This window comes from Mytilus californianus, unplaced genomic scaffold, assembly GCF_021869535.1.
Source record: "Mytilus californianus isolate M0D057914Y unplaced genomic scaffold, xbMytCali1.0.p SCAF_4, whole genome shotgun sequence".
In the NCBI taxonomy this organism is placed as follows: Eukaryota; Metazoa; Mollusca; class Bivalvia; order Mytilida; family Mytilidae; genus Mytilus; species Mytilus californianus.
In genome coordinates, this window is record NW_026262690.1 from 92435600 (window position 1) to 92461909 (window position 26310).

Below are 26310 nucleotides of genomic sequence, written 5' to 3' on the forward strand. Positions count from 1 at the left end.
CAACTTTAAGGACATGTTTTATTAATAATTGCAGGATTTCAAAATTGAGCTCCAAAATAAGCAGTTGACTATAGATTTCGTAAACCAGTCATCTTTACAAATTGGTACCCAGGATTCAGAGTCCACATCTCACATGTCATCTGACAAAACAGAATTTGCTGAACGTCTCGGCAGTTTGAACAAACGATGGCAGGCTCTCAGCCATGATGTAAATGAACAATTGAGAACATTTGAAATGTTACAAAAGAAATGGGAAGAGTATGAATCTAGTCTGTCACGATTACAAGACTGGTTCCAGGAACAAGAGGACAAAGTTAAACAGTACCGTCTGATTGGTCATGAAATCAGTGTCAAACAAACTCAGAAGGAATCAAAGGTTCGATGATTTTTAGCGATAATCATAAGATCAGAAGCATTTTGAATAAAATTTATCAAAGTTTTAAGAAAATATACATGATACTTAAGTTGTAGATTTGGTGCTGTATGCTTTGGATATGTAGAATATAAGAAAACTAGAAGTCAAAATTGACCAGGAAAATGTGTTTTTGGTTGTAGAAATACAATTTGCATACAGTATTTTGAATTTTTGAATTTAGGGTACCGTTAATAGTTCCCTTGCACCAGTTAGAAACTAGCGTTTGATTTTTTCAAATGAAAAAATATACTTTTTTTATCACACTACCAATTATTGAAAAATCTATATTTGCTGGTATAATATTGAAAATATTTCTAGTTTCTATCATAAATGAAAGCTTGATGAAAACAGTAAGTTACTGTGGAATTTTAAAAAATCTTGGTCACTTATAGACTGTCTGACACTAATAGACAGAATAAATTATTCTGCAATCAATTTTGATAATTGACAAAGTGAATACATCTTTTTTATATTTATGATATAATAGATGCTGCAGCAAACTTTGAAAGCCAAAGAAGACGAGATAGATCACGCTCGCAGTCTTGGAGAACGATTGGTTGAACTAAGTCGCGATTCTCCTGGTTGTCAACGTAGCATTCAGTCTAGTCTAGATCACCTTAACAGAAGGTGGCAGCACCTGTATGACCAGGTACAGGATCTCCAGAGTATTTTGAATGAACTTCTGAGTCAGTGGGAAGCTTATCATAAAGAATTACAGGGAGTCAATCAGGTGTTATCAGAGACAGAATATTGCCTGAGTAGATATTCAAGTGTTGGAGCTGATCTTATCACACTGAGGATGCAAGTGGAAAAATTAAAGGTTAGTAGATATTTTGATTTCAATACTTCACATATGTTAGGCCAGTTTTTGGATTACATAGAAAATATAATAATATAAATGCTAAAAATTAAATCAAAATTAGAAATAATCATTGATGATTTGGATGTTGCCATCTTTTTTCAAGAAATATTATCCAAACTACAATTTAAGAAAATCTGATTAAGAATCATTTATGGATGATTTTTATTGCTTTATAGCTTATTTCCTATTGAAAAAACTTTGAAAAAAAATAAATGCTGAATTTTTTATACCAGTACAAACCCTGATCAGTGGGGATTTTGTTAACTCAAAGGGTCACCCAAGTTCACTCAAGTTATGAAAGAAGCATAAAAATAAGAAATGTCTTTCTGTATTACAGGGTCTTCAAAGTGATGTAAATAAGAATACACAGAAATATGACAGATGTTTGGCTTTAGGTTCTCAGTTGATGCAGGTCTGTGAGACTCCAGCCAAACAAGACATACAGAAGAATCTGGCAGATTTACAGAGCAGGTTTGTTCTTTGTCCTTTTCAATTATCTGTGTACAGCAGTTGAAAATCTTATTTTTTATATCACAACATGGAATATTAGAGAATCAATCAATGTTGTGCTAATAACTAATTGTCAAGTGTCAAAAGTGAGGCGAAAGATACAAATGGGACATTCAAACCCATTAGTTTAAAATAAACTGACGCCATGGCTAAAAATGAATAAGACAAACAAACAACAGTACACAAAACTCAACATGGAAAACTAAAGACTGAGCAACACAAACCCCACCAAAAACCGTCAAATGTCCTTTTTGTGCTGCTATAAGCATCATAGATAGCAATAAAAGAATAATTGGGTTATGCATCAAATAAACCGCGACCTAACTGCAAATGAAAAAAACCCAACTGAAGACAATTAGTAGTCCAAAAACGAATCGACCGATGTCTATATCATATATTAAGCTCTGAATCGATCTGAGTCTAAATAATTTGGGAATGAATTTAATAATGCCAAATAAAAAATATGATTAAAGAAAATCACAAGCGAGGTTCTTGCCTTCTTGAATGGTGTTTCGGTTGTCACTATTATGGCTATATATGATGATAACTGATATCCAATGTATTCAAGGATAAAGGAAGAAAATAAGAACTGGTCTATATTACTACAGATCTAGAAATTAAGGTCACAGTTCATTGGTAAATTGGGATTTTTTATAATGACCAAAACAATTTTTTTATTGAAGGTGGCAAAGCATGACGGGTGATCTCCGCGACAGATTAGCCATGTTTGAAGCATGCTTAACTCAATGGCAACAGTATGAACAAGAATATAACAAAGCCAGAAGATGGCTTGATGCCAAAGAGAGGCTCTGTAATGAACTGGTAGCCATTAGGGAAGATAGCAGTAGGAGGGATGAGTGCCTACAAGAGAGCAAGGTTTGTTTTATGCTGTGTTATCATGTTGAAAATCATATGCTAATGCCCCTGTAACCAGTTTTTCCTGCAACTGCTCAGTTTAGTTATGATTTTATTCAGAGCAATTTAAAAAAAGTAAGGTGTTGAACTCTGATTTGTATTAAAATTTGTGATGTTTTTTATTCTCTATGAAATTCAAAAATTTAAATGCTTTAAATAAAAGTTCTTTTACACTACAGATCTTGAAAATGGAAAAAAAAACAAGAGTTATTGCGATTAAGATTGCATTGATTTATATTAGGTAGAAGATAAGAGGCTGTATCTCCTTAAACAATATCGAAAAACTGAACATAACAAATCTGTTTATTATAAAGTTGACTAATTCAGTGTTATTATTTTTTTTAATTTTTAGACTCTACAACGAGATCTGGACAACTTCCAAACACAATTATCTAGTCTTTACCATCTAAGTGATTCCGTAACTAAAAACATGGACAATTCATCAATCGTTAATCTTACCTCACGTCTTTCATCATTGGACCAAAGAGTCATGGCATTAAGACAAATCTTATCAAAACAAGTAGAAGCATTACAAGGTGACTTATCACAGCGACAGAGATTCAAAGTATTGTTCGATTCAGTGACAGCCTTCGTGAATCGGGCGGCAAGGACACTTGGTGAAGCAGAACCGGTAAAGACTTCAGACACATTAGTGTTACAAAGTCGACATGAGAAACTTAAACATTTAACCTCAGAATTTGCTGATAATATGACAGAACTAGACAATTTGAATGATCTTGGATATAGACTTGCCCTCGATGAGACTAGTGCTATTAACTTACGAGAACTGAACCATAAATGGCATGAATTATATAGTGAGGCTAAGGAAAGGAGTAAGGACGTGCAAGGTCATTTACTTGCACAACAAGATTTCACTGGTAAATGTGACACTTGGATGACCTTCTTAGCTGAAACTGAGCAAGATCTGTCCACAGAAATTGGCAGCAATTTACCAGAACTAGTCAGTCAGCTCAGAAAATGTGAGGTAAATTAGACGAGTTCACTAAACTTTCATATTTCATGATTCTTTATAATAGAAGAGATCTGTAATATGGAATGAAAGAAATTCTCAATCTTTTTCATTATGTACAATATATGATCTACCCTAATTCGCAAAATGGCATTAAATAGTCAAAAGCAATCTAAACCCAACACAAACTTATTTCAAATCATGACTGTTTCATAAAGCAGAGATCATAGTTTCAGTCCTCTGTAGGCAATAATATATTTTATTGTACTTCATGTTAAAATGCCAGATTTTGAATGGCTTATACGAGGGAGATAATTTACTATATCCCATGGCTCAACGGATGTCAATTTTATGAATGGAACCCTCTTGTGCAGGCCAACACAATCTGCAATTTAAAGGACAATGAATTGAATTTACATCAGTAATTTTAAAGACAATGCTTAAGTTCTACGTTTTATATAAAAGATACATCTTGCTTTACTTTTGTTGTTTTTCTAATAACTGTTACATTGTTATGTACATGACGTCATAGTCAATTAATTTCAATTTAAAATTTTAAAGACAATAATGGTAGAACATTCAGTATAATAAATTAAATAACACATAGTCGAGAGAGTAATAGAGCTTTGCCTTTGTGACAATGTTTTCTCAGGGTAACAATCTGCTCTATAAGTTACACTCTCAGTTACTGTGGATTCATTAATATTCGTTGAATACCAATTTTCGTGGATTTCGTAGGTACAGGGGAACCACGAAATTCAAATGTTCAATGAATTGCTAATTGTGTAAAGGAATGTATGCAAACTTTGCCAAAACCACGAAATTAAATATCCACGAAAATGCAAGTTTTCCTCAATCCACGAAAATAAATGAATCCACAGTATGTGTTATTTGTATATTGTTTGTGACTTCAGATCATACATAATGTAATTGTAAGGTTGTAAATTCTTAGGCAAAGTTGATCTTAGACAATTTTTAACGTTCTGTTGACCATTTTCTTTATTTTGTTTCACAGAAATTTGAGTCAGATATGTATAGTAAACAACAAATCCTCCATGCCATTATCAGTGATGGTCAGAAAATGATGAAAGATGGTGAAGTTGAAAACAAGAAAGAATTCCAAAATAAACTCCATCTATTGGCTGAGCAGTGGCAGAGTGTGGTCCGAAGAGCCAATCAGAGAAAGTCTATCATAGAGTCCTCCATAAAGCAGTGGAGAGATTTCAATGATCTTACAGAGAAGCTTCGTGATTGGTTGGCCAATAAAGAGTATGCAATGACAGCATTTGATGTTGATTCTGTGTCACTGCAAAAAGTCAAGAATATATTAGAAAAAGCTCAGGTTAGTAAAGAAATAAGGGTAATTTTAATGGATATGTTTTACTGGATTCTGTGAACAGTTACTTTTTGAACAAATTTGTAAGTTACTTATAAGCACTAAATTTCTCCAATTAATTTTCTCTATAGAAAATTAGGTTTTCTTTAACTATTCAAGACTTTTAGAATGAAAGAAGATTTAGGAAAACATTTTTTTTTTTTCAAATTTCAATTTTTATTCTATAACAAAATTATTTATGTGTTTATTATTTTAGGTAAAAGCTGAAACTAGGGTTATATTTAAAAATTGCTCCATGTTAATCTCCTTAAAATGTTTTCTTATTATTTTCCATTCAAACAGAACATGCAAAATGAATTCAAACTGCAGGAAGAATCACTGAAGCAGATAAAGGAACATTCCAAGCCATTGTTACAGAACGGCAATGATAAAGCCAGGGAACAAATCAGAGTCAGTACGGCACAGTTACAACAACACTGGCACCAACTTAACACCAAATTAGATGAACAGTGTAAACATCTGGAAGGAGTGTTAAAACAGTGGCAGGAGTGTGAAGGGGAGATTGAGGACATTCTATCCTGGTTAAAAGACACACGACAAACTCTCACAGCAGAGTTACCTACTGCATATGATCAATTGCAGGCTGAACTCAGTAAATGCAAGGTGCGTTTGAAAGTATTATTAGATTGTATGAACATGAAGGGTTGAATAGAGAAAAAAATTATGGTAATATTTTTAAAAAATAGTATAAAGAATAAACCTTCGCATTAATTTGTGTAGTCATGAATAAGTTGAAAATTTTAATGATGTCAAAAGGATAATTATACTATTTTATGTGAATAATGTGTAATGAAAACTATTTAAAAACATGAAAATAAATTTTACATCAGTTAGATTCAGACTGAGAAAGACTATTTAAGGTCTGCTTTCAAAATAATCTATAGAAGGTTCAAGTTTTGTGCTCTGTATTGAAGGCCTCACTTTGGGAAAATTTTGTTTGAATTATTTTATATTTTATAAAATTTTAGGACATTGAAGCTGAATTTGCAAACAGTGAACCTAAAAAACAATCTCTGTTGGAAAAAGAACGAAAGTTAGGGGAGATAATTCAACCAGAAGATTTGAATGTTTTGCACCAGAGGATAAGATTACTCAACAAACAGTGGGATGAACTACGCAATCAGGCACTATTACGACAACAGAAAATAACTGACAATATGTGCCGCTGGGGAAGCTTTAGCGATCGTGTCAGGGAAATGCATGACTGGATGGAAAAAATGGAAATCAAGGTCGTTTCTAGTCAAGAATATCATATTGAGGACTTGTTACGCAAACTGCAGCAGGTAAAATTTCATTTAGTACTATTAAAAATGTGCATATTGATAAAAACCATACATCATTATTTAAGTCACATTTTGATATTATTCATATAATCTGATTTTTTTTAATCATGTGTCGTCTGCTGAATTTCATTTCATTTGGTTGACTCTCATTTTGCTTTCTTTTACACTGTACATTATCATTTGCCCTTCTTAGGCATTCTTTATTAATGAAAATCTCTGAAAAAACAAAAAAAAGAAGAAGAAAATGTGGTGTGATTACCATTGAGACAACTCTCCACCAGCGACCAAATGACGCAGAAGGTTAGCAAGTATAGTTCACTGTACAGCCTTCTAAAGCATTTTTTTTCTTCAAATTCTTAGTAGTTGGACTTAAATCTTTAACAATAAGAATTTATATCGTCAGTAATGATACATTTTAATTCATTGTATTTTATTTGCTATAAAGAAAGAGGTAAGGAAGGTGTTATGTCACTAATGCATGTTTTCGTCAATTCTAAAATGATGTCAGAATGTCACGAGCTTTTCCCCTTTTTTCACATTGTCATATTAACTTCACTTTATGTTTTAAAATGTCCGTCCCTTTTCATTCACTGCCTTTCACAAATTTATAAGTAGTCAAAGGTCTCAGTTTCAAAATTAACGAATGTAAAAAAGTCTTAGTCACAAGATTTGCAAACAGTAAAAAGTCTTAGTCACAATTTACAAGTAGTCAGAAGCTGCAGTCACAAATTACAAGTAGAAATCATGTTCACAGAATTTACAAACAATTCAAAGTTTTAAACACAAAATTTTATGACGAGGAAAAAATCTTGGTCACAAAATTGTAAAGTCATCAAAAGTCTTAATCTCAGTAAATTGAAGTTGTCAAAAGTTGCCGTCACAAAATTTTTCAGATGTCAAAATTTTTTAGATGTCAAAAATCTTAAACATTAATTTCAAGAAAAGTCTGAATCACAAAATCTGTGATATTATTCTGTATAAGTCCATCATTTAGTTTGATCTGTTGATAATTCCTCATACAGATAATATAACAATGAAAGTTTATTTTACAATATTGTAAGAAACAGAAATCTTTTGAAAGAACTAATCCATTACTACCTGTATTTAGAATACTTTGGAGAACAGTAATGGTTTATATGTTTCAAAAATTGTTGGTTTACTTGTAAATGCACAGTTCTCTCCATAACACTGGATTAACAAATGATTTTTATGATAAATATAATTGTAAAGTATCTCATCGATAGATTAAAGAATTCCATTTAAATGAATTATGGATCTGCACTCATTCATAGCATACCTGTAGTCACCTGTATCATTTTATCATTGAATAACCTCAAAAGGTCAAAAGGTACTGTATTTACAAATACTATATAGTATATATTTTGTTATACCAGAGAGTTAAAGATGCACATTCAGTCAACACTGATAAAATGGTGAAAATTTGGTTTTGGTGGTGTTAAATGAATAACAGATATTGTAATAAAATATTAGAAACTACTTTTAGAATCAAACTGGAATATATTGCATTTGTGTCATAGAAAGGTTTATTGGGTTAACATTGTTCTAATTTATCATAGTAATTAGAAATTTAGTAAAATTATGAAGAATTTGTTGTAAACATATTTTCTTACAACAAATCAAGTCTATTCAGAAAGTATATCTGTTGACAAACTTGATCTATTGACCAGTTATATTGGAGTAAGATATTTTTCTTAATCCAAACCAGGATACTCTTTACTGTACATAAAAAATTGTATCCAATTCCTTGTAATAGATTATACATGTAATAACAATTTGTAGAATTTAAATAAGGTATAATTAATTTGGTTATAATATTATAGATTTAACAGGGTTTTGGTGATTATTTCTTGCCAAATATTTAAACCAAATATGGCAAGTGTATGACTTCTTTCCATATTCATGATTGGACTATAATATTGGATCCAATAAAATGCTATATACTCACAGATTTGAATCACACATTTATGAATAAATCATGGAACCGAGTGAGCTATAAATCTCAATTTGATTAATGTAAATTGTTAGTCACTGTTTTCAAAATTGAAACAAAATGTCTTTCCTGTAAATTTCTGTTGTTCTGACATTAAAATATTTATACCATCATAAAATATCCTCATCTTTCAAGTATTTGATATTAATAGTAAAAGAATACTGTTTTCCCCTTTTAACAGGATTACAGAGATGAAATGGCTGACAAGGAATCTGTAAAAATGGAACTAGTGACCCAAGGTCAACAATTAGCTAAAATCAGTAGCGAAGTACGAGCAGCAGACATCGAGGGAAAACTTCTGAGGTTAGAGGACAAATGGCAACATGTCACCTCTGTGATGTCCTTCAGGTATGTTATAGTAAATCAGACAACATATAGCAATGGGGAATTAGGGGGTGGGGTGACTACCTTGATGTCTTTTGTCTGTATCTTCAATCTATATTTTGTTGAAATTTAGCCATAACCTAAAGCACCTAATGAAAATGTGCCCCTGCTGTAGGCGAAGGGGGCATTAAGTGTTACCCTTGACCTTCTGTCTTTCTGTCTTTCCGTCTGTCTGTCCCATTTTCTTTGCAAAGCTTGAGCAAGTGCATTATTGGTGTCCTCATACACATTCTTGTTTTATTATATTAGAATTTTAGAAGCAGTTCAATTTCCAAGCAATGCTCAATAGTCATTACATTTTTGAAAAAGACAATATCCCCTCTTATTTTTCTACCCTTTCATAAAAGTGATACTTACAGAAGTCAGAGAGTTAACACTCATATAATTTTGATACATGTTTAAAGGTGTCTGAATTTTTAATGCTTCATATTTTCTCAACTTGAGGACAGTTGTATTCATATTACAATGTTATTTGTTTTTTCAGACAAAGAAAATTACAGGAAACATTGTTAGCAGTACAACAGTTAGACAGCAGCATGGCTAACTTGAGGAAATGGCTTGCTAGTGTTGAACATGACTTAAGCACACCTATTATATACAGAGAATGTAGTTTACTAGAAATACAACAAAATCTACAGCATCAACAGGTAGGGGAAATTACTCTACTTACACAAGACCTTTAAGAAGAAAACTAATAAATCATACACTACAGTATCATCAGTTAATCTGATTTTGTTGGAAAATGACGCTATCAGCGGCATGTTTCCGATACCATTGACCAGAACTAACGGAAGTTGATTATGCCTCCGCCTACCGCACTCGGTTTCATATTTACTATTTTACATACTAACTGGAATCTGCTTGTATTACGCTACACTCGAACAAAGTCTTTGTTAAAGTGTTGTAGTCGGACGGGAACCAGTTTACATACGTTATTTTATTTACCAAAAAGATATCTTGACCTGTCCATATGTTTTTTGTTATTAAATGGTATTTGGAGCTATCCCTTTGTTATATTTTTCATATTTATTCGAGCTTTCACTTTTATGCACATGTCTTACAATCGTAAACAATCGGTATGTATACATGATAAATAGATCCGTTTTGTTATGGTGTTGGACTTTTTACCCTCCAATGATCAGCAATCGCTAGACAAAATAGTTCTCCTAAATAATGTCAGCCTTTCATGCCATTTCAACTTTACAATCATTAAAAAAGTAATAATCGGAATCATTTTGATATCCATTGGATAGAAACTGGTCTTTATCAAGATTTACGAAGATTTTAATAATCGGAAATTAGTAATACGGTTATACCCACGCGGTGCGTATGAATCTTTGTTCACAAAGTTATAGCAGCAGAGTCTGTAACTGTATCATTATTAATTATTAATTAACTACACTGTTATTGTACTTAAAATGATGAAAACTGCATATGCAATATAAGATGTTAACTCGGCCAATACAGATTTTTTTTCCGTATTGGCCGAGTTCTGATCCGGCCAAAACAGGATTTCGGAACGTCTCTAGTTTTTAGATCGTAAGTCACGATAAACTCAAACTGAAAGTAAACAGTTGTTTGTACGACGCAGTATTTATTTACTCACCATAAACAAGCTGAAACGTTCAGTATGGCATATATTTTAGGTTAAAGACGGTCCCATTCATTTGAAAAGCATTTTGAAAGTAGACGATGGAATTATTTCAGGTTTAGGGAACGAGTAAATTATCACAAAGTTCATTTCTTGACGACCTCATAATTTCATCATGTCGATTTTTACTGTTCACTTTCGCTTTGGTCAATTTGCTTATGGATAGTTGTATCAATTTCAACTCTTACATTATTTTTTTTAAAAATATATTTGCATTACACATGCAATGGCAGTACCTTTCCAATTACTATTTATGTGTTGTGTCTAAATTAAAGTTGTAACACTTTATAGTGACTGGAAAGGGTAGAAAAATTCATCAGATGAGAAAAGGCTGAAGATGCATGGAAACGGCACCAAATCATTAGATATTGCATCTTATAAAAAGAAACTGAGATTTGGATAGTTCCACTTCAAGGTAAAAATGTTTATCTTTTGTGAAATGAAATAAAAAAATATTGTAACACTGTAGTTAATTAATAAAGACACTATTACATGTATTTCTGTATTGGCCTTATTGTTGGTCCTCGGCCAGCAGTATTGGCCTTCGGCTTCGCCTCAGACCAATTCACCAAGACATGGACCAATAACAAGGACAATACAGAAATACTTACGCAATAATATTATAGAATGACAGTATGGTTCAATAGCGGGAATCAGCCCCTCAACTACTTTTTACATAAATATTAACTTCTGGCTTCAACTCCTTGTTCGTCTTGTCTGGAGATCTTGTTGTAGTTCCAGTTAGGCAAGCATTTTAGAGACGTATCCCGTCCATCCTCTCTTGACTTGTAATTTCTGGTGATAGATTTTGCCGCTTGACGTTGTATCTTTTCAAGCTTGTTTTTTTTTTTTGTTACCGTGTAGGGGTCCCATACTATGGCTCCATATTAAATTGTAAGATCCATTCCTAAAGGTCTAGATCATTGTTCTAATCTGACACAAATTTCAATAACTGGAATGCTACCCGAGTTGAATATATGGTGACCTACTAGAACAGCATTATCACTATTGGAATTGTGTTTAATACCATGATTGTTCAATGTCATTAACTTAAATGGAGACAGACATTTGACCTGAAAGGTGGTGTGGGAGTGCAAAATCAAAAACTAACTGACTATGATATATGGTTAAAGAATGAATATCAATTACATGGGTCAACATGGTCAAGGGCAGAGTTGTTATGAAATAACAATATGGCAGAGAAGTGGTTTCAAGTTTCATATAAAGCGACCTGACTGACATGAAATAAAAAATCAAAGGAGTATCCCTATTTGTCTAATCTTCAAGGTGAAATAAAACTAGTAAAACAATATTATACTATTGTCTAAATCTACAGAAATATAATTTGCTTCAAGTAACAGAAATAACTAGGTCACTAGTAACTTATTTAATGAGTATGTGGGGTATAAGAGCTTGATAACAACAGGCTCTTCATAATCATTTGGTTTGAAAAGGATACTAGTAGTCTATATTCTTGATTTAGAAAAATGTAATTGCAAGACAAAAATCACATTACTTAGAATACTTTAGATCATTCAGGTAGTCTTTATTTATATGTACAAAAGAACAGCCAGTAGTCATTGGATATTGTAGATCATTCAAATAGTCTTGACCTATTTATTAGTACAAAAGAACAGCCAGTAGTCATTGGATATTGTAGATCATTGTGGTAGTCTTGACCTATTTATTTATAGAAAAAAACAGCCAGTAGTCATTGGATACTGTAGATCATTCAGGTAGTCTTGACCTATACATTTGTACTAAAAAAACAGCCAGTTGTCATCTTCACATAACACACACATATACGAATATCAATTATATGCTTATGAGACATGTTGGAATGTTAAACTAATTACGGTATGTGAAAATCAAGACTTGCATAAAAAATATCACAATATTAGAGACAGTGGCGTCATTTTTCCTCAGAGCTTTCAGCTCTTTGATTATGATCTGGTTGTTGTTTAACTATTTTTCAACAATTTTACACTTAACTAGTGTTGCCTGTTTTTTTTATTACATACAATTTGAAAAAAATATTTTATTTTTAAATTGAAATTGCTTCAAAATTTTAAAAGTATAATTCACCTTGACCTTGCAACTATTTATGATTAAATATATAATATTAATATAAGATTCATAAGAATACATAACACACATTTTCTGTCCTTTTTAAAGCTACCCAGGTAATTATATTTTTTTCGCTCTCAGAACTTTTTGAACTAAGTGTTCCTGATGCAAGTTTATCCAGAAAATCTTTTGAAATGCAGTAAATCTGGTACCCTGAGTTTCAGCACTGATCTTATAGCAACATATTTGATTTTGTAGGAGATACAGAAAGATATAGAGCACCATAGTGCTGGAGTAGGATCTGTTCTGAATCTCTGTGAGGTGCTGTTACACGATACTGATGCCTGTCCATCAGAGAAAGAATTTGAAGCCTTGCAAACTGCCATGAAATCCCTGGATAAAAGGTGGAGGACCATCTGTAAACTGTCACCTGACATGAGAGTCAGGTGAGTAAAAAGGGTCATGTGACTCGTTACAGAGAAATTATTTACCTCTCTATTGTTGAAGACTTTATGTTGACCTCTGTATGATTTTTTATTTTTTGTGTTATTGGATTTAGTTCTCATTGACAGATAATGCTCCATATCTCTTTTTATTCATATATGTTATTATTGTTCATGGTCAATTTGATTCAGAATGCATCTAGAGCCTTTAAAAACTAATCAGATAATTTGATCAAGCTATCTTAAGTAAATTTACCCAAATGAAGCTGTTTCATTTGAGCAATTTGATTTTTGGAACTGACAACTTTCTAAAAAGGTTCTGTTTCCTTCTTCCTTGAATTGACCAAGAACAATAAAATTAGTTAACACTAGAATGATTTATGATGTAGTTTTGTTTTAATCTTTAAATACAGATTATATCAAGCAGTATGCACATAAAATGTAACTTTAGATTATATTATAAAATTTAATAAAAATTTGTATACTATTAAACAGATAAAAAAGTATTTAAACACTTATCCACCAGTTCAAAAGGTAACAATCTTAGTTTTAAGTCATCAACTATTACCATCCATAGATTAGCACTCAATATACTAAGTCTAACATTGTTTGAATTTATAGCAGATAATTTAACAGACAACACTCTAGATATACAGTGCAACCTGTCATAAGTGAACCCAGATAATTCTTTAGGACTGAAAATTTTGTTCAGATTAGACAGGTGCTCTGTATAAACTGGTTAAGAGAGTTTGAAGAATATTTAGGGTATACCCTTATACAAGTGTTCATTTTAGGCAGATTTACTGTTTTTGAAGGTTCAAGTTAGATAGGTCTCACTGTATAAACTTTTCAAGGATATTTTATTATTTGAACAGAATTGAAGAGACATGGGGATTGTGGCAGGACTTACTTGATGATTGTAAGAAGTTCTGTAACTGGTTAGATGACAAAGAGAGAGAAGTTAGTGATCTCTGTCTAGATACACCCTCTATAGGACCTACCAAAGAAGAAGTAGTAAAATTTGAGGTAAGCTTATAACAATACTGTTTTGAAATAATTATGAAATCAGAACTTGATATTGGTGGGGTCCAAAGACAAAGATGCTTTCTTTCTTTTTACAATGGTCTCTTAGATTAATGAAAACAAATGAAAGTTATTCAGGTGTCTTAAAAAAAATTTACTTTTCCAAGTTTGGAAATTTTGTCTTGACGTCTGATTTTTATCAAAAACTACTTTTCATGAAATAGAATATACCTGTTGCAAGACAGTTAACTAATGCTTGTATTAGTATGTCTGTAAGGCATTATAATTTTTGAAAAAATTTAAAAAAAATATTTTAGTAAGAGTTTATTTCTATTATTTACAGCCTTCAGTGGAATAGGTTACAAAGAACATTGTATAACTTCATATTTTAAAAATGGAAAATCACAATTTGTTTTTGTAAGTATTTGATTTATATTCTTATTTACTTATTCTTCAGTTCATACAGAAAGAAATCCATGAAAAATTATCCCAATTAGAGGACATAAACAAACAGTATAGAAAGTTGGCGAGAGAGGGCAGAACTGACCACTCAGGGTTACTCAAACAGAAAATGCAAGACGCCAATGACCGATGGGACAAACTACAGCAGTATGTCTCATCCATCATGAGAGGAATGAAGCAGTCCGCCAATTTACGACAAGATTTCAATCACAACCGAGATTTGATGTACACCTGGTTGACACAGGTTCAAGTTCAGCAGACCAACATAGAGCACCTGTCTTCCATGGATGTTCCAAACAAACTCAGGGAAATAGAGGTCAGTAATCTTTACTTTTTTTACATGGTCTTTTTAAATCTCAATTTCATTATTTGAAAAGAGTATGTACATCTAAATTTAGATGTTATATACACCACTAGCACTCATTTAAAAATTAAAACAACAACAAAAAGCCAAAAAGCCAAAAAAACAGTTGATTATTACTAATGCCCTTCATTTGAGAAAAGTACCAAACATTAAGGTAATGCATTTTAGAATTAGAAGGGGGAGTGGTGTTGTAAATTGACATTTGTTTTTAAATAAGCCAGTTCAAAATAAATCAGAGGATACTTGGACAACTCATGTGAAAACTTGCAAAGATTGGCAAAAATTGACATCTTGCTAAACATTTGGTTAAAAATAGAATAGTCTTTGGATTAATTTTTTTTTTTTTTTTTTTTTTTTTTGGGGGGGGGGGGGGTGCAATAAGTTATTTAAACACTTAACAAAATATAAATTTTAAGTAAGTTTGATAGGAACAAATTTTCAAAGATATACATTTGTACATTTTAGAGACTACAAGATGAAATAAATAGTAAACAAAAGAAGTTAGACTATTTAGAACAGGCTGGTGTTTATCTCATGCAGAAAGGGGATAGTAAAGATGCCATCAGGGTCCAAAGAGAGCTGGATGACTTCAAACAGTTTTCTTCTCAGGTCATTGGCAAAGTTAATGATTACCATAGTGAATTGGAACATGTCATTGCTAAGGTACTGTATTCAGTTCTAAGTTGATGTCGAATAAAAACGGAGAAAGAAAGATTTTTTTTTGCATAAATTCATTGGTTGAACCTTAATTGTCTCCAATTAATTTATTCACAATTTTCCTAGACTCTGGGAGATATCAGTTGATAGACTAATTTTGAAACTAAATCATATTCGGTTTCTTGAAGAATTTGAGACTTTTCTAATTGTGGCATAAGTTTGATAAGAAGCAGATTTCATTTTACTGTAAGAGTTAAAACTAACTAAATGTTGTCTTGTTTTATTCCTTGTTTGTATGTGAGTGTTAACAGGAGTTAAAAAAGTGTTAAGGACTTGTGTAAATTCGGTGTTTCATATAAGATGAATTCTAAAAAAAAGAAGAATTGAATTTTGTTTTGGAAAACTTTCTTTATGTTTACATTTTCTAGTGCTGATGCTAAAATATTTAGTTCTATGTTTTTATTTTCAAATAGCTAACAGAGGATGCAGTACGAGCAGACAGACAGCTTCCTGGTGATGAGCTTGATGAATTAGAGCGTCAGCTTAGATTAGGAAAATGGGACATGCAAGAACTGGAGGAGTATTTAGAGGCCTCACCTCCTGAAAGTCCTCCTGAGAAGCGACGTCACATGCAGGAGAGATCAGTATCTCCAGCTCAACCTCGATCTACCTCACCAATCAGAGCTCGCACACCTCCACCAAGGTCAAGGTCAACTTCCAGATCACGATCACCTAGTCGTTATGCTTCACGCTCACCAGTCAGGTCACCAACACGAGTGTCTACAAGAAGATCAAGATCACCAATGAGAACTAGAGAAGGTAATGAATAATTATTCCACATTGTATATATCATGATGGACTTGTAGTCCCTGAGTATATCATCTCTATTTTTTCATTGGTCAATATCTATGGATGTTAAAAACCTCAGGTATATATAAGTGCACATCTTTTTTCAGAGCTGCATAACAGCTATTAAAGCTTCTATACAGGTCTCAGCAGAATGGAAAAATTGCAAGATGCTGTATAATCACAGAAATAGCGCAAATTAATCGAGAAAATATTAAAATTGCCCTTTTGTAATTAAGCATTGTTTATAGTATGGAATTCCATAAGGTAAATATTAAAAAAAAATCAAGAAGGTACAGGAAAATATATTATATATTTACCTCACATTTTAGCTCTAGAAATTTCAAGACAAGAAAGATGGAGAAGATTAAGGGAAGAGCTATCAGAGAAAGGTCGTGAAGCTGAGATTGAGGCTCTACTAGAAAATCTAGTAGATGCTATAGAGGATGCCAAAGACAAATTATGTGATGCTGAGGATGAAGTCATGGCTGGTACTCCATCAGAATCAGGAACTAATGATTCCTTTGAGGACTATGTGAGTCTTACTTTTTTTTTATCACAATGATCGTCATTGCAAAAAGTTAGATAAAAAACAATTGTTAAATTCGATAAGTATGAATAACCAGAAATTTACAGTAAAAGTCAATGAAACAGCAACCCAACAAGACAAAAATAGCAAACTGTCAAGAATTTATATCCAAGGTCTTGGTTTTAGTATTGATGAATTGAATGTTTAATTGTCTTCTCTATAAATGATATTCTTTCTCATGTATGACCACGATGTCAATTATAATAGAGGACTTTTGAATTCATGCACTTTCCTGTACATTTTCTATGTCACAATGCTTACATTATTAATCACAGTAAGAACCAATTTTTCAATGACATCATTTACACCTATTGACCTTGGGTCAACCAGTGTAACTCATTCATAAAAAGCAACTCGTGATTGGTGTATTAAAGTTTCACTTTTGGAACTTTAAGGACTCTTCCATTACGAATTTAATAAAATTTTGGACTTTATACTGTAGAAATTGTGGCACAGAATAGTGAGAAGCATTGGATTGAAATGAGAAAAACCCTCAAAGATATTTTGAAATCTTCAGAGCTGCTTATTAATTTGTATGAACTTACACTAACTTTTGTTTTCAGTTTCAATGTATCCGAGAATGTGAGATGAGTATAGATAATATGAAGAGAATAGAAAGATTGGTCAAAACAGAAACAGGTGTCTATGGCATAGCTAGTGCAGATGTAGAGATAAAAGGTATGGTAATATAACAACACAATAGACACAAATTTACAACATAACCCATCACAGTAAAGCTCAATGCCAAAAGTTTGGAAAGAAGAAATTTTATAAATACATGCTCATTTTTGCGCCTGTCCCAAGTCTGGAGCCTCTGGCCTTTGTTAGTCTTGTATGTTTTTTTAATTTTAGTTCATTTATATGTTTCAGGGTTTAGTGTGACATCCATTTTCACTGAACTAGTACACATTTTATGTTTAGGGGCCAGCTGAAGACCGCATCCAGGTGCGGGATTCTCACGCTGTGTTGAAGACCCATTGGTGGTCTTGGGCTGTTTTCTGCACTTTGGTAGGGTTGTTGTCTCTTTGACACATTCCACATTTCCATTCTCAATTTTATGGGAAATTATGGAAGTAAAGAGGGACTTAACAAATATGTTGAATGTAAACTTTGCTTGAGGGAGGATAGAAGATCAATTTCTACGCATTGCTCATTTCTTCTCAATATGATATTTTTATGACAATTCCTATAATTTTTATGCAATTTATTGGTAACAGTGGTTTTAATTGCATGTCATATATATGAATGGGGGTGAAATCAATGTTTACTTGTCAAAATTCTCTGCACAATTGCTGTTGAGCTTTTGGATTATCCTAAATTAATTAAAAGACAAGAAAATAAATTTTCAACTGTTAAATCAACCATAGATGTCAGCCAGTAAAAAAAATACAGTACAGTTATTCCTTATAATTTGTAGATGTTCTTCAAAGATGGGAAATATTGCAAGCCAGAATAATGGATAGAGATTATAGAATGAATCAACATCGTCAGGACTGGGGTCAATTTAAAGCTGACCTCGATCACATGTTAGCTTGGTTAGATGAAGTGGAGGCTGATCAGGCTACACAAGCATCTGCACCAAGGGACATAACTCAACTAGATTCTATAATAAGACAACATAAGGTATGTCTTTACTAAAATTAAAAGTGAAATAATCCTATCTCCATTTACATGCATACTCTGGATGAGGATAGCATGGTATACAATTTGTAGTAAAAGTGGATAGGGGTTTTAAACATACTTGTATTATATTTTTGCTGTAATCACCTAAAGAAATGAAGTTTTAATCTACACTAGAAATTGTGATCATTTGTAGAATTTTTTCAAACATTTTCTGTGGCTAGGGTATTTTATTTTTTAGAGGTATTACCAAAATTTTTCGACATTAACATTTTTCCCTTTAATTTGAATGAAATCTGTTGTCCATTCTTATGCCTGAAATTATATGTGCTCTGTAGGATTTATTTTGTCAATAGAAATTTGAAATACTATAATATTCTTGATAAAGGGAGATAAATCATAGGAATTTTAACAACGCACATTACTTTACAGATAATAGCTGCACATAGATTGAAGGTACAAAGTCTAACTCTGTGTATAGTAAAGTTATGGAACATAATTATTTGACTGTATTTTTCATTTTTATTCCTATAAATCATACTTTAAGAATTAGACAGTCCTAATATGCATTTTGCTACATTTTTCATAAACTCTTTACCAAAAAAATCAATTAGTCTGCATTTTATTTGTATATTTATTTATTTTTTTTCCACATATTTTGGTTAGTAATCACAAAAAATTATGATATAACTAAATTTATTCAAAATAGAAAAAAGTAATTACTCTGCTTATAAATTGTCAAATATTGGAAGAAAGTGTAAAGGATATTAAAAATTGTGTAGGCAATTCTTGATCTTTTGGCAGAGCTAATGTATAATTTGACATTTTTTTCTTTTGGGTATGATTTTATATGAAGAAAAATTGTCAGTTACAAGTAATTGAGTTCCAGACCATTTAGCATGAAGCTTATTTGTTTATACAAAAACAAATATTAAAATTTTGTTTGGAGTAGTTGTTTCAGTTTTTATCATATACATGTTTAAGTGGACAACTAAAACTCCATATTGTAGAAGCCAAAGATATATGAATCGCTTTGAAATTAAATTCACTATTGAGGCATGAGTACACAAATTAATTGAACTTATGAATATGCATGCACTTTGATAATTAATATAATTAGCTTTATAAGTTGGAATCAATATCAAGATAAATTACAATTACCCGGTAACTAGTCATCCATTTTGTTTAATAGAAATAAAGCAGTTCAAATAACTTTTTGGTATACTTCAATGAGACAGTGACCAAAAAATGCCATAAAATGGAAGAAGAAAAATTGTTGCCTTCCATTATGTCGATATCTAAATGAACGTAACAGAGACTACCAAATATCAATCATCAACTTCAAAGACATTTAGATGTAAACAATGACAGCTTTTAGCAATGTTCCTGACTTTGGACAGGATCATTCCAATATGGCAGGAGCAAACTGCTTTTAATGATCTGTTCTTTTTCTCATGCCCCCTCTGTATCAAAGAAATAAGAAAAGATGCAGAGAAGGAAATTTCATTAAAAAAAAATTGAGAAATGGATACCTCATGTTATATTATAATGTATTGCTCAGACAAATTAGTTACTTTTGAATTTGATTAGGCTACTTAGAAATCAGGAACTAAGGGTTCAAATTTTTTTAATTTTTATTTTAGAATGTGAGTATATTTTGTGGTAAGATCTCTGTAGTTTTCACACATGTAAAAGATGCATTCAGGTTTGTGTGGAAACATCACCTGTTTCATTTCTTCATCTAATAAGTCATTTGAGTTTCACACAGCGACTTGTAATAGATCATAGATGTTGATAAACTCTAATAAGTTTTAGCATGATGTGCCACAATATTTTGTTAATGCTAACCAATTTTATTTGTATTGGTCAAGGAAAAACTTAGGCTAAGATAAAAAATTATTTTTTTTCAAAACTATCAAGTCCATTCACAAAGAGTTGAAAATGGGAAGTAATACAGTCAGACTTTTGAATATTAAAGAAAAGAGTCAAAATTTTGAATACCAGTACTAAAGAGAGAAAGTCAAAATTTTGAATGAAAACTGTCATTTGATTTGATGAGCACAGATATAATAACATGAAAAAGATATTTCTCTAAACAATAACTGTCTTGAGTTAAGAAAGAGAATGGTAAAACATTATGACCGATTTCAAATCTTAAAAGTGAAAAATTATATGAAATTCACATATAAATGTACCAGTATGGTTCAAATGTGATCAAAATTTTTATCATTAAGCATTGACAGAGAGATAGGAATTGTAAAGACCTATCAGAAATTAGGGGGGAGAAATTGGGTAGTGGGATTTACAGAATCCCTATCCATCTGTCTGAATTGGATGCTCATTCTGTTGCATTTTATCACAGAACATAAAAAAAATCATTACTATATTTCAGTATAAATGGTTTTTGCTTGTATGTGAACATTTATTTTGTTATTCATTTATGTAAAATACATTGTATTAAATTTTCAATAAGTAATGAACAAGCTAACTAAGAATTGGCAACAATATATGATTTTCTTTTTATTATTTATTTTATTGCAACATTACATTGTTTTTTTTACTCTTTTACAGGATTTTCTTGTTCAGCTAGAATCCAAGAAAGCAAGAGTTTTATCACTAAATCTAACAAGTAAAAACTTTACAAATTTAAGGACACAAGAAGGGAGAGAACTCCGTGATAAATTGAGACATATGAATAAACGATGGGAGGCAATGTGTGACCGTGCCAATTTAATGCAGAACGATTTAAAAGTTTCATTAATCCAATGTGAAGAATTTCACATAACTATTCATGACTTATTACTCTGGTTAGAAAGTGTAGAAACAAAAGTCCAGCAATGTGAACCAATCAACAGAGGTGCTGATGAAGGTGCATTGTGGTCCAAACTTAGAAAATTAAAGGTAAGCAAACTGAAGTGGTAGACATATTATTAATGTGCTATATTTTTGGGATCTGATATTAGTGTTGATATTTTTTAAGCAGATTGATATTAAAATTTTTGTAGTTATTTGTAGAAAAAAAAATTCATATGTTGTTCAGTTACATCTGACATCTTGTAAAAAAGGGGAGAAGATACAAAAAAGAGGCAATCAAAAACCATACTTAAAAAATACACAACACACCACCATGGCCAAATTAAAAAAGACAAAGATGTTAAAAAAACACTGAACAGGAAACTAGAGATTGAGTAACAGGAAACCAGAGACATATATACAATATATGTCTTGGAGGAAACCCACCAAAAAAGGAGGATTAACTCAGGTCAATTGGAAGGGTCAGTCTAATGGTAAATACAGAGATTCAACAATTTCAAATAATGGATCAAATCAGAAAATTAAGTAACAGTTATATTATATCCTCATTGAAGGATTATGGGCTATATTGTAATCACTTAGTCTGACTATCTGTTCTTTTGTCCCTCTGTACCTGACCTTTATAAACATGTTTGACTGTAATGGTAAGTTAAATTATTAAGAAAAGCATTTCAATACCCATGGTCAGTAATGAATTACAGTAAAGTACATAATTGCTGTGGGCACAATGTTTGTTCTGAAACAACATTCAATTTGGAGAGGGCTTACATAGGCTTTGCCTGTTGCCCAATCCAGTTCATTTTTTTATGAAAAAACATTTGCCTAAACAAAAAAAATACTTAAATTAAGAAGAAACAATTGAAATTTAAGTTATGCATTTCATTTCAGGAATTAAAACTAGACATGGAAACAAACCAACCTAGAGTCCAGTCATTGAAAGAGACAGCAGATCAACTTCTGATAAATGATGATTCTGCAGAGATGCTCAATGCTAAAGATAAAACTCACATTATATCTAATAGACTGAGAGCATTGTTACGACTATGTAAATCTTACATAGTCAGTCTGGAAGAACGACTTAATGTTTCACCTGATGTTGCTTCTTCGGTAAGAAATTTGTTTTTAGACAAAAATATATAGTACAAGTAATAACATCCTTTAATTTTACTATTACATGTATTTCAATATGCTTATGAATTTATGTTTGGTACAAACATTTTGTTATATCAACTGATTTCCAGAAAATAAGTCCAAAATCAAAAATTACATATAAACTTGCTAATATCAAGAACAACAATCATATTCTTGTCTTGGCATTCACAGAAACAGCAGTAAAATCATTTTTACATTTTCATGTTTTTTAGAGTCTTTGCATCACTTCATTTTCTTACAAAAGTCTGAACCTTACTCAAAAATTATGTCTAGAAATCTTTGCACCACTTCTTTAGTTACAAAACTCAGAGCTTAAATAACAAAAATCATGTTGAGAAATATAAGTTTCTTTTCTTATTGAAAATAGGGTACAAGGAGATTAATACATGTACAGGGGTATACAACAAAAAGACTTAAAGATGTCACCAAAAAAAATATGCTATTTCAGTTTTGATCTTCAGGGAGTATGAAGTAAGCTCTCAAAATAAATATGTGATAAAATTGATTTGACAACTTGTAAGAGAATTGGTTGACACTTGATTGGTTTTTGGTGTAACTCTCAAAAATTAGAAATCTATCTCTTTAAATTGATTTTGTTATTCTAATCTATAATTTTAATACTTGTAGCCATTATCATTAGACTTAACTGATAGCCGATTGTCCAGTTATTCTGCAAGGACAAGTACACCACGAACGAGGTATACCCAACTCCGTCCAGGGTCATCCGTCCGTACAAGATCACCGTTTGCTGTCACTCGTCAGGTATGGTACAATAATTGATACTACCAAAGTTCTGTAGAAATTTCAAATTATCTACTATTAATTATTTGATATTTTCAGAGGTAGATGGCAAATCAGTCTTACAGTAATTAATTCTTATTTCTCAGTTGTTCCTTAGTATTGACTGGTTTTTGGTCTTATTTTGCGCAGCACATATAATTGATAATTCTAAAAAAATTATTAAGTTTAATATTTAAAGTGTGGCAATAGAAGACATTTCATCAACTTATACATCCTAAATTATATTTTTGATATGTAGTAGAATTATTTTAAGAGATTTTTTGTTCTTTATATTTCAATTTCATAAATGTTCAATAATTCTTGCTTTTTCAAACAGACTGATAGAAACTTTTTGTAATGTATTCCATAAACTATTTTAATGTAGTGCTTGTCTTTTTTTTATAAAAGCACAAAACTTTTAGTTAGTGACAGCATGAAGACATATGTTATTCCTTTTCAATATTTCTGTAATTATTTCATACAAATATGTAATAAATTTTCATCAAAACAACACATTTTTATGCCCCATTTATGGGCATTATGTTTTTTCGGTCTGTGCGTCCGTTTGTTCGTCCGTCCGTCCGTCTGTCCCGCTTCAGGTTAAAGTTTTTCAGGTTAAAGTTTTTGGTCAAGGCAGTTTTTGATGAAGTTGAAGTCCAATCAACTTGAAACTTAGTACACATGTTCCCTATGATATGATCTTTCTAATTTTAATTCCAAATTAGAGTTTTGACCACAATTTCACCGTCCACTGAACATAGAAAATGATAGTGTGAGTGGGGCATCCGTGTACTATGGACACATTCTTGTTATTTCAATTTTCATGAAATTTTTACTCATAATATTTTATGCATATGGTATTCTTTTGATATGAAAATGATATTTTTGATTAAATTTCCATTTCTAAAAAGTTCAAATTATACAATATTACAAAAAGTGTCTTACAGTTCACATAAGAACTACTAATAATTCTAAGATTGGTTGTGAAAATAAGACATTACCAGAAAATAAGTTCAAAATATTTTTATTTAAAATAATGATTTATAAATACATTTTTGTGTGTAAATGATTTATAGAGAAACATGGAAAAAGAATGACCAGTCCACATGCTGTATATGTAATGGGTTGATGATTTATCTTATGTTAAGTATCAATATATGTACCACACAGCACTGTAATACACTTTTGTTGTTGTTGACATATGGTGGATAAAAAAATGTTGTTAGTGGAGTGGCAATCATGTATAATCTAATGTATATTACACTCAATTGCACTTTAGCTGTTCCAAAACAAAATGTTACAATAGACTATTTTTATCAGGGAGTCCACAATAATGACAGTTTAATAACTTATATTTTTCTTTTTTTTTGTGCATTAAGCATAAATTGCTCTGACATCTGAGAGCCTTTTTTCCGGGCCTTTGGTCCTCCCACCCAAGCAAGTTTCCAAAAATGCTGTCAGACATAAGAACAATCTTTGACTACCAGTATATTTAATTCTGTCATTTGTAAACATCACAAAGAATCATATTATGGTTGCAGACTTTATGTTCCAAAAAAGTTTGATATAAAAATTTTCTTTTGGAACAGCTAAGGTAAGGCTGTGTGCCAAATTATGTGACTTTGTTTCCATCATTCATATTGGTACACATAAATGTTTTAAATGGCTTGTATATTATAAGCAGTTATTGTGTTACAAGTTGTAATTTCAAAAATATTCAATATCTTCCAAAAAATATATGATTATTTGCAGTTGGCTAAATTATCATTTTAAGGATTAACAGCTGTTATTTTATATTAAGGATGGAAAAGTTATTTATAAAAACTTATTTATTATAAAACATGGTTTTCTTCTGAATTTGAAATGTTTATTAAATTCCTCTCTGTTTGATATAAATCAGTTTAAGAGTTCCGTTTATCTTTTAAAGTAGCTAAACAGTTTCTGGTTAAATGAATGTTTTACAAGAACAAATCAGTGCTTCTCTCAGAAAAGCATTAATTTTTATGCTTGATTCAGTTGTCTGTAAGATAAACCATTTCCAGAAACTCAGAAATGAATTTCTTGAAATAGTTATCCACAAGTCTCAAGACCTTTGTTAATAGACTCCCAATTCACTTGGTTCAGTGAAATTGTTTCTAGGATTCTATTTTTATCATACACAATTGCTAAATGATAGAACTGGTAAGTATGGGAACCAGATCAAATATATACACAGAATATTTCACATGTTTTATTGATTTCACAGCTACTACGGTGGGTGAGACCCTTTTGGCCCGGCACATGTCAAGATGACAACACGTAATATGGCACTTTTTAATTTACTGTTATGATTTTACTATGCATCGTAGGTGGTGGCCCGAAAGCCATGCATAACTGTATGCATCTTATAACAATCCAATGCTTCGTAACTTAAAGCTGAACATCCCTGATCTACTTTCGATTCTCTTCTACTATACGATTGCCTTGTTCTTATTAGAAATCCCTGGAAATGTAAGAGTGTTGGTATAAAATTGTTGTTGAATGTGTTGTCCTGTGTGATGTTTGTTTATGTGTCGTAGGATAGACTGCATCTTAACAAATTATATGTAACTTAAAATTCTTTGATGCATCATTTTATCGTGAAAACTTGAATTTGAAAAAAAAAAAACTGAGAAAAAGAGGGAATGCTACAAAAAGTTTTCTTTTATGTTTCAACCATTAAAATCTCAGGAAAGATAAAACAACCCCACATAAAAATATTCAGCTTTATGTTCATGACCTTTTGGAGGTAACTAAGGGAGATAAATGCATGGGTTTGCATGAAGATTTATGGTGCATTACTTCCCATTGTTATTCAAGATGTAACAGGTCTATTATTACTTACAAATTATCCAAAATGTTTATGTACCAAAAGACCTGCATTGAGGTTAAACTTATACATAAAATATATTAAGCTATAACATCATATATGTAATAAGTTATAATGGTTTTAAACTGAAAAAATGTAGTGTACATATTATATTAATTGTTAACAGTCAAACCTGAACAAATAATGGTCTCCCAATTGCAAGATTGAAAAGCATGTGATATCTTAGAGTAAATGTCCTAAAACTGATG

The 26310-nt window shown here is 31.5% G+C and overlaps 1 protein-coding gene across 12 annotated transcripts in view; it reads left to right on the forward strand.

Annotated features, from left to right (window-relative positions):
• The window catches only part of LOC127738901 (nesprin-1-like), a 244990-nt gene that overhangs the window by 215357 nt on the left and 3323 nt on the right, over positions 1 to 26310 (forward strand). For 10 of the 12 annotated variants that reach the window (XM_052250385.1, XM_052250384.1, XM_052250388.1 and 7 more), the window contains 23 exons: positions 35 to 376; positions 903 to 1235; positions 1615 to 1748; positions 2471 to 2663; positions 3055 to 3687; positions 4688 to 5014; positions 5351 to 5671; positions 6037 to 6351; positions 8544 to 8710; positions 9231 to 9393; positions 12723 to 12910; positions 13783 to 13933; positions 14388 to 14708; positions 15222 to 15419; positions 15887 to 16232; positions 16592 to 16794; positions 17412 to 17526; positions 18266 to 18471; positions 18901 to 18924; positions 21040 to 21369; positions 22171 to 22389; positions 23062 to 23196; positions 25460 to 25512. In XM_052250385.1, the coding sequence (XP_052106345.1) occupies positions 35 to 376; positions 903 to 1235; positions 1615 to 1748; positions 2471 to 2663; positions 3055 to 3687; positions 4688 to 5014; positions 5351 to 5671; positions 6037 to 6351; positions 8544 to 8710; positions 9231 to 9393; positions 12723 to 12910; positions 13783 to 13933; positions 14388 to 14708; positions 15222 to 15419; positions 15887 to 16232; positions 16592 to 16794; positions 17412 to 17526; positions 18266 to 18471; positions 18901 to 18924; positions 21040 to 21369; positions 22171 to 22389; positions 23062 to 23196; positions 25460 to 25512 (5417 nt within the window). The remainder of the gene's footprint in view (positions 1 to 34; positions 377 to 902; positions 1236 to 1614; positions 1749 to 2470; positions 2664 to 3054; positions 3688 to 4687; positions 5015 to 5350; positions 5672 to 6036; positions 6352 to 8543; positions 8711 to 9230; positions 9394 to 12722; positions 12911 to 13782; positions 13934 to 14387; positions 14709 to 15221; positions 15420 to 15886; positions 16233 to 16591; positions 16795 to 17411; positions 17527 to 18265; positions 18472 to 18900; positions 18925 to 21039; positions 21370 to 22170; positions 22390 to 23061; positions 23197 to 25459; positions 25513 to 26310) is intronic. The other 2 variants (XM_052250389.1, XM_052250397.1) reach the window with 2 other exon arrangements.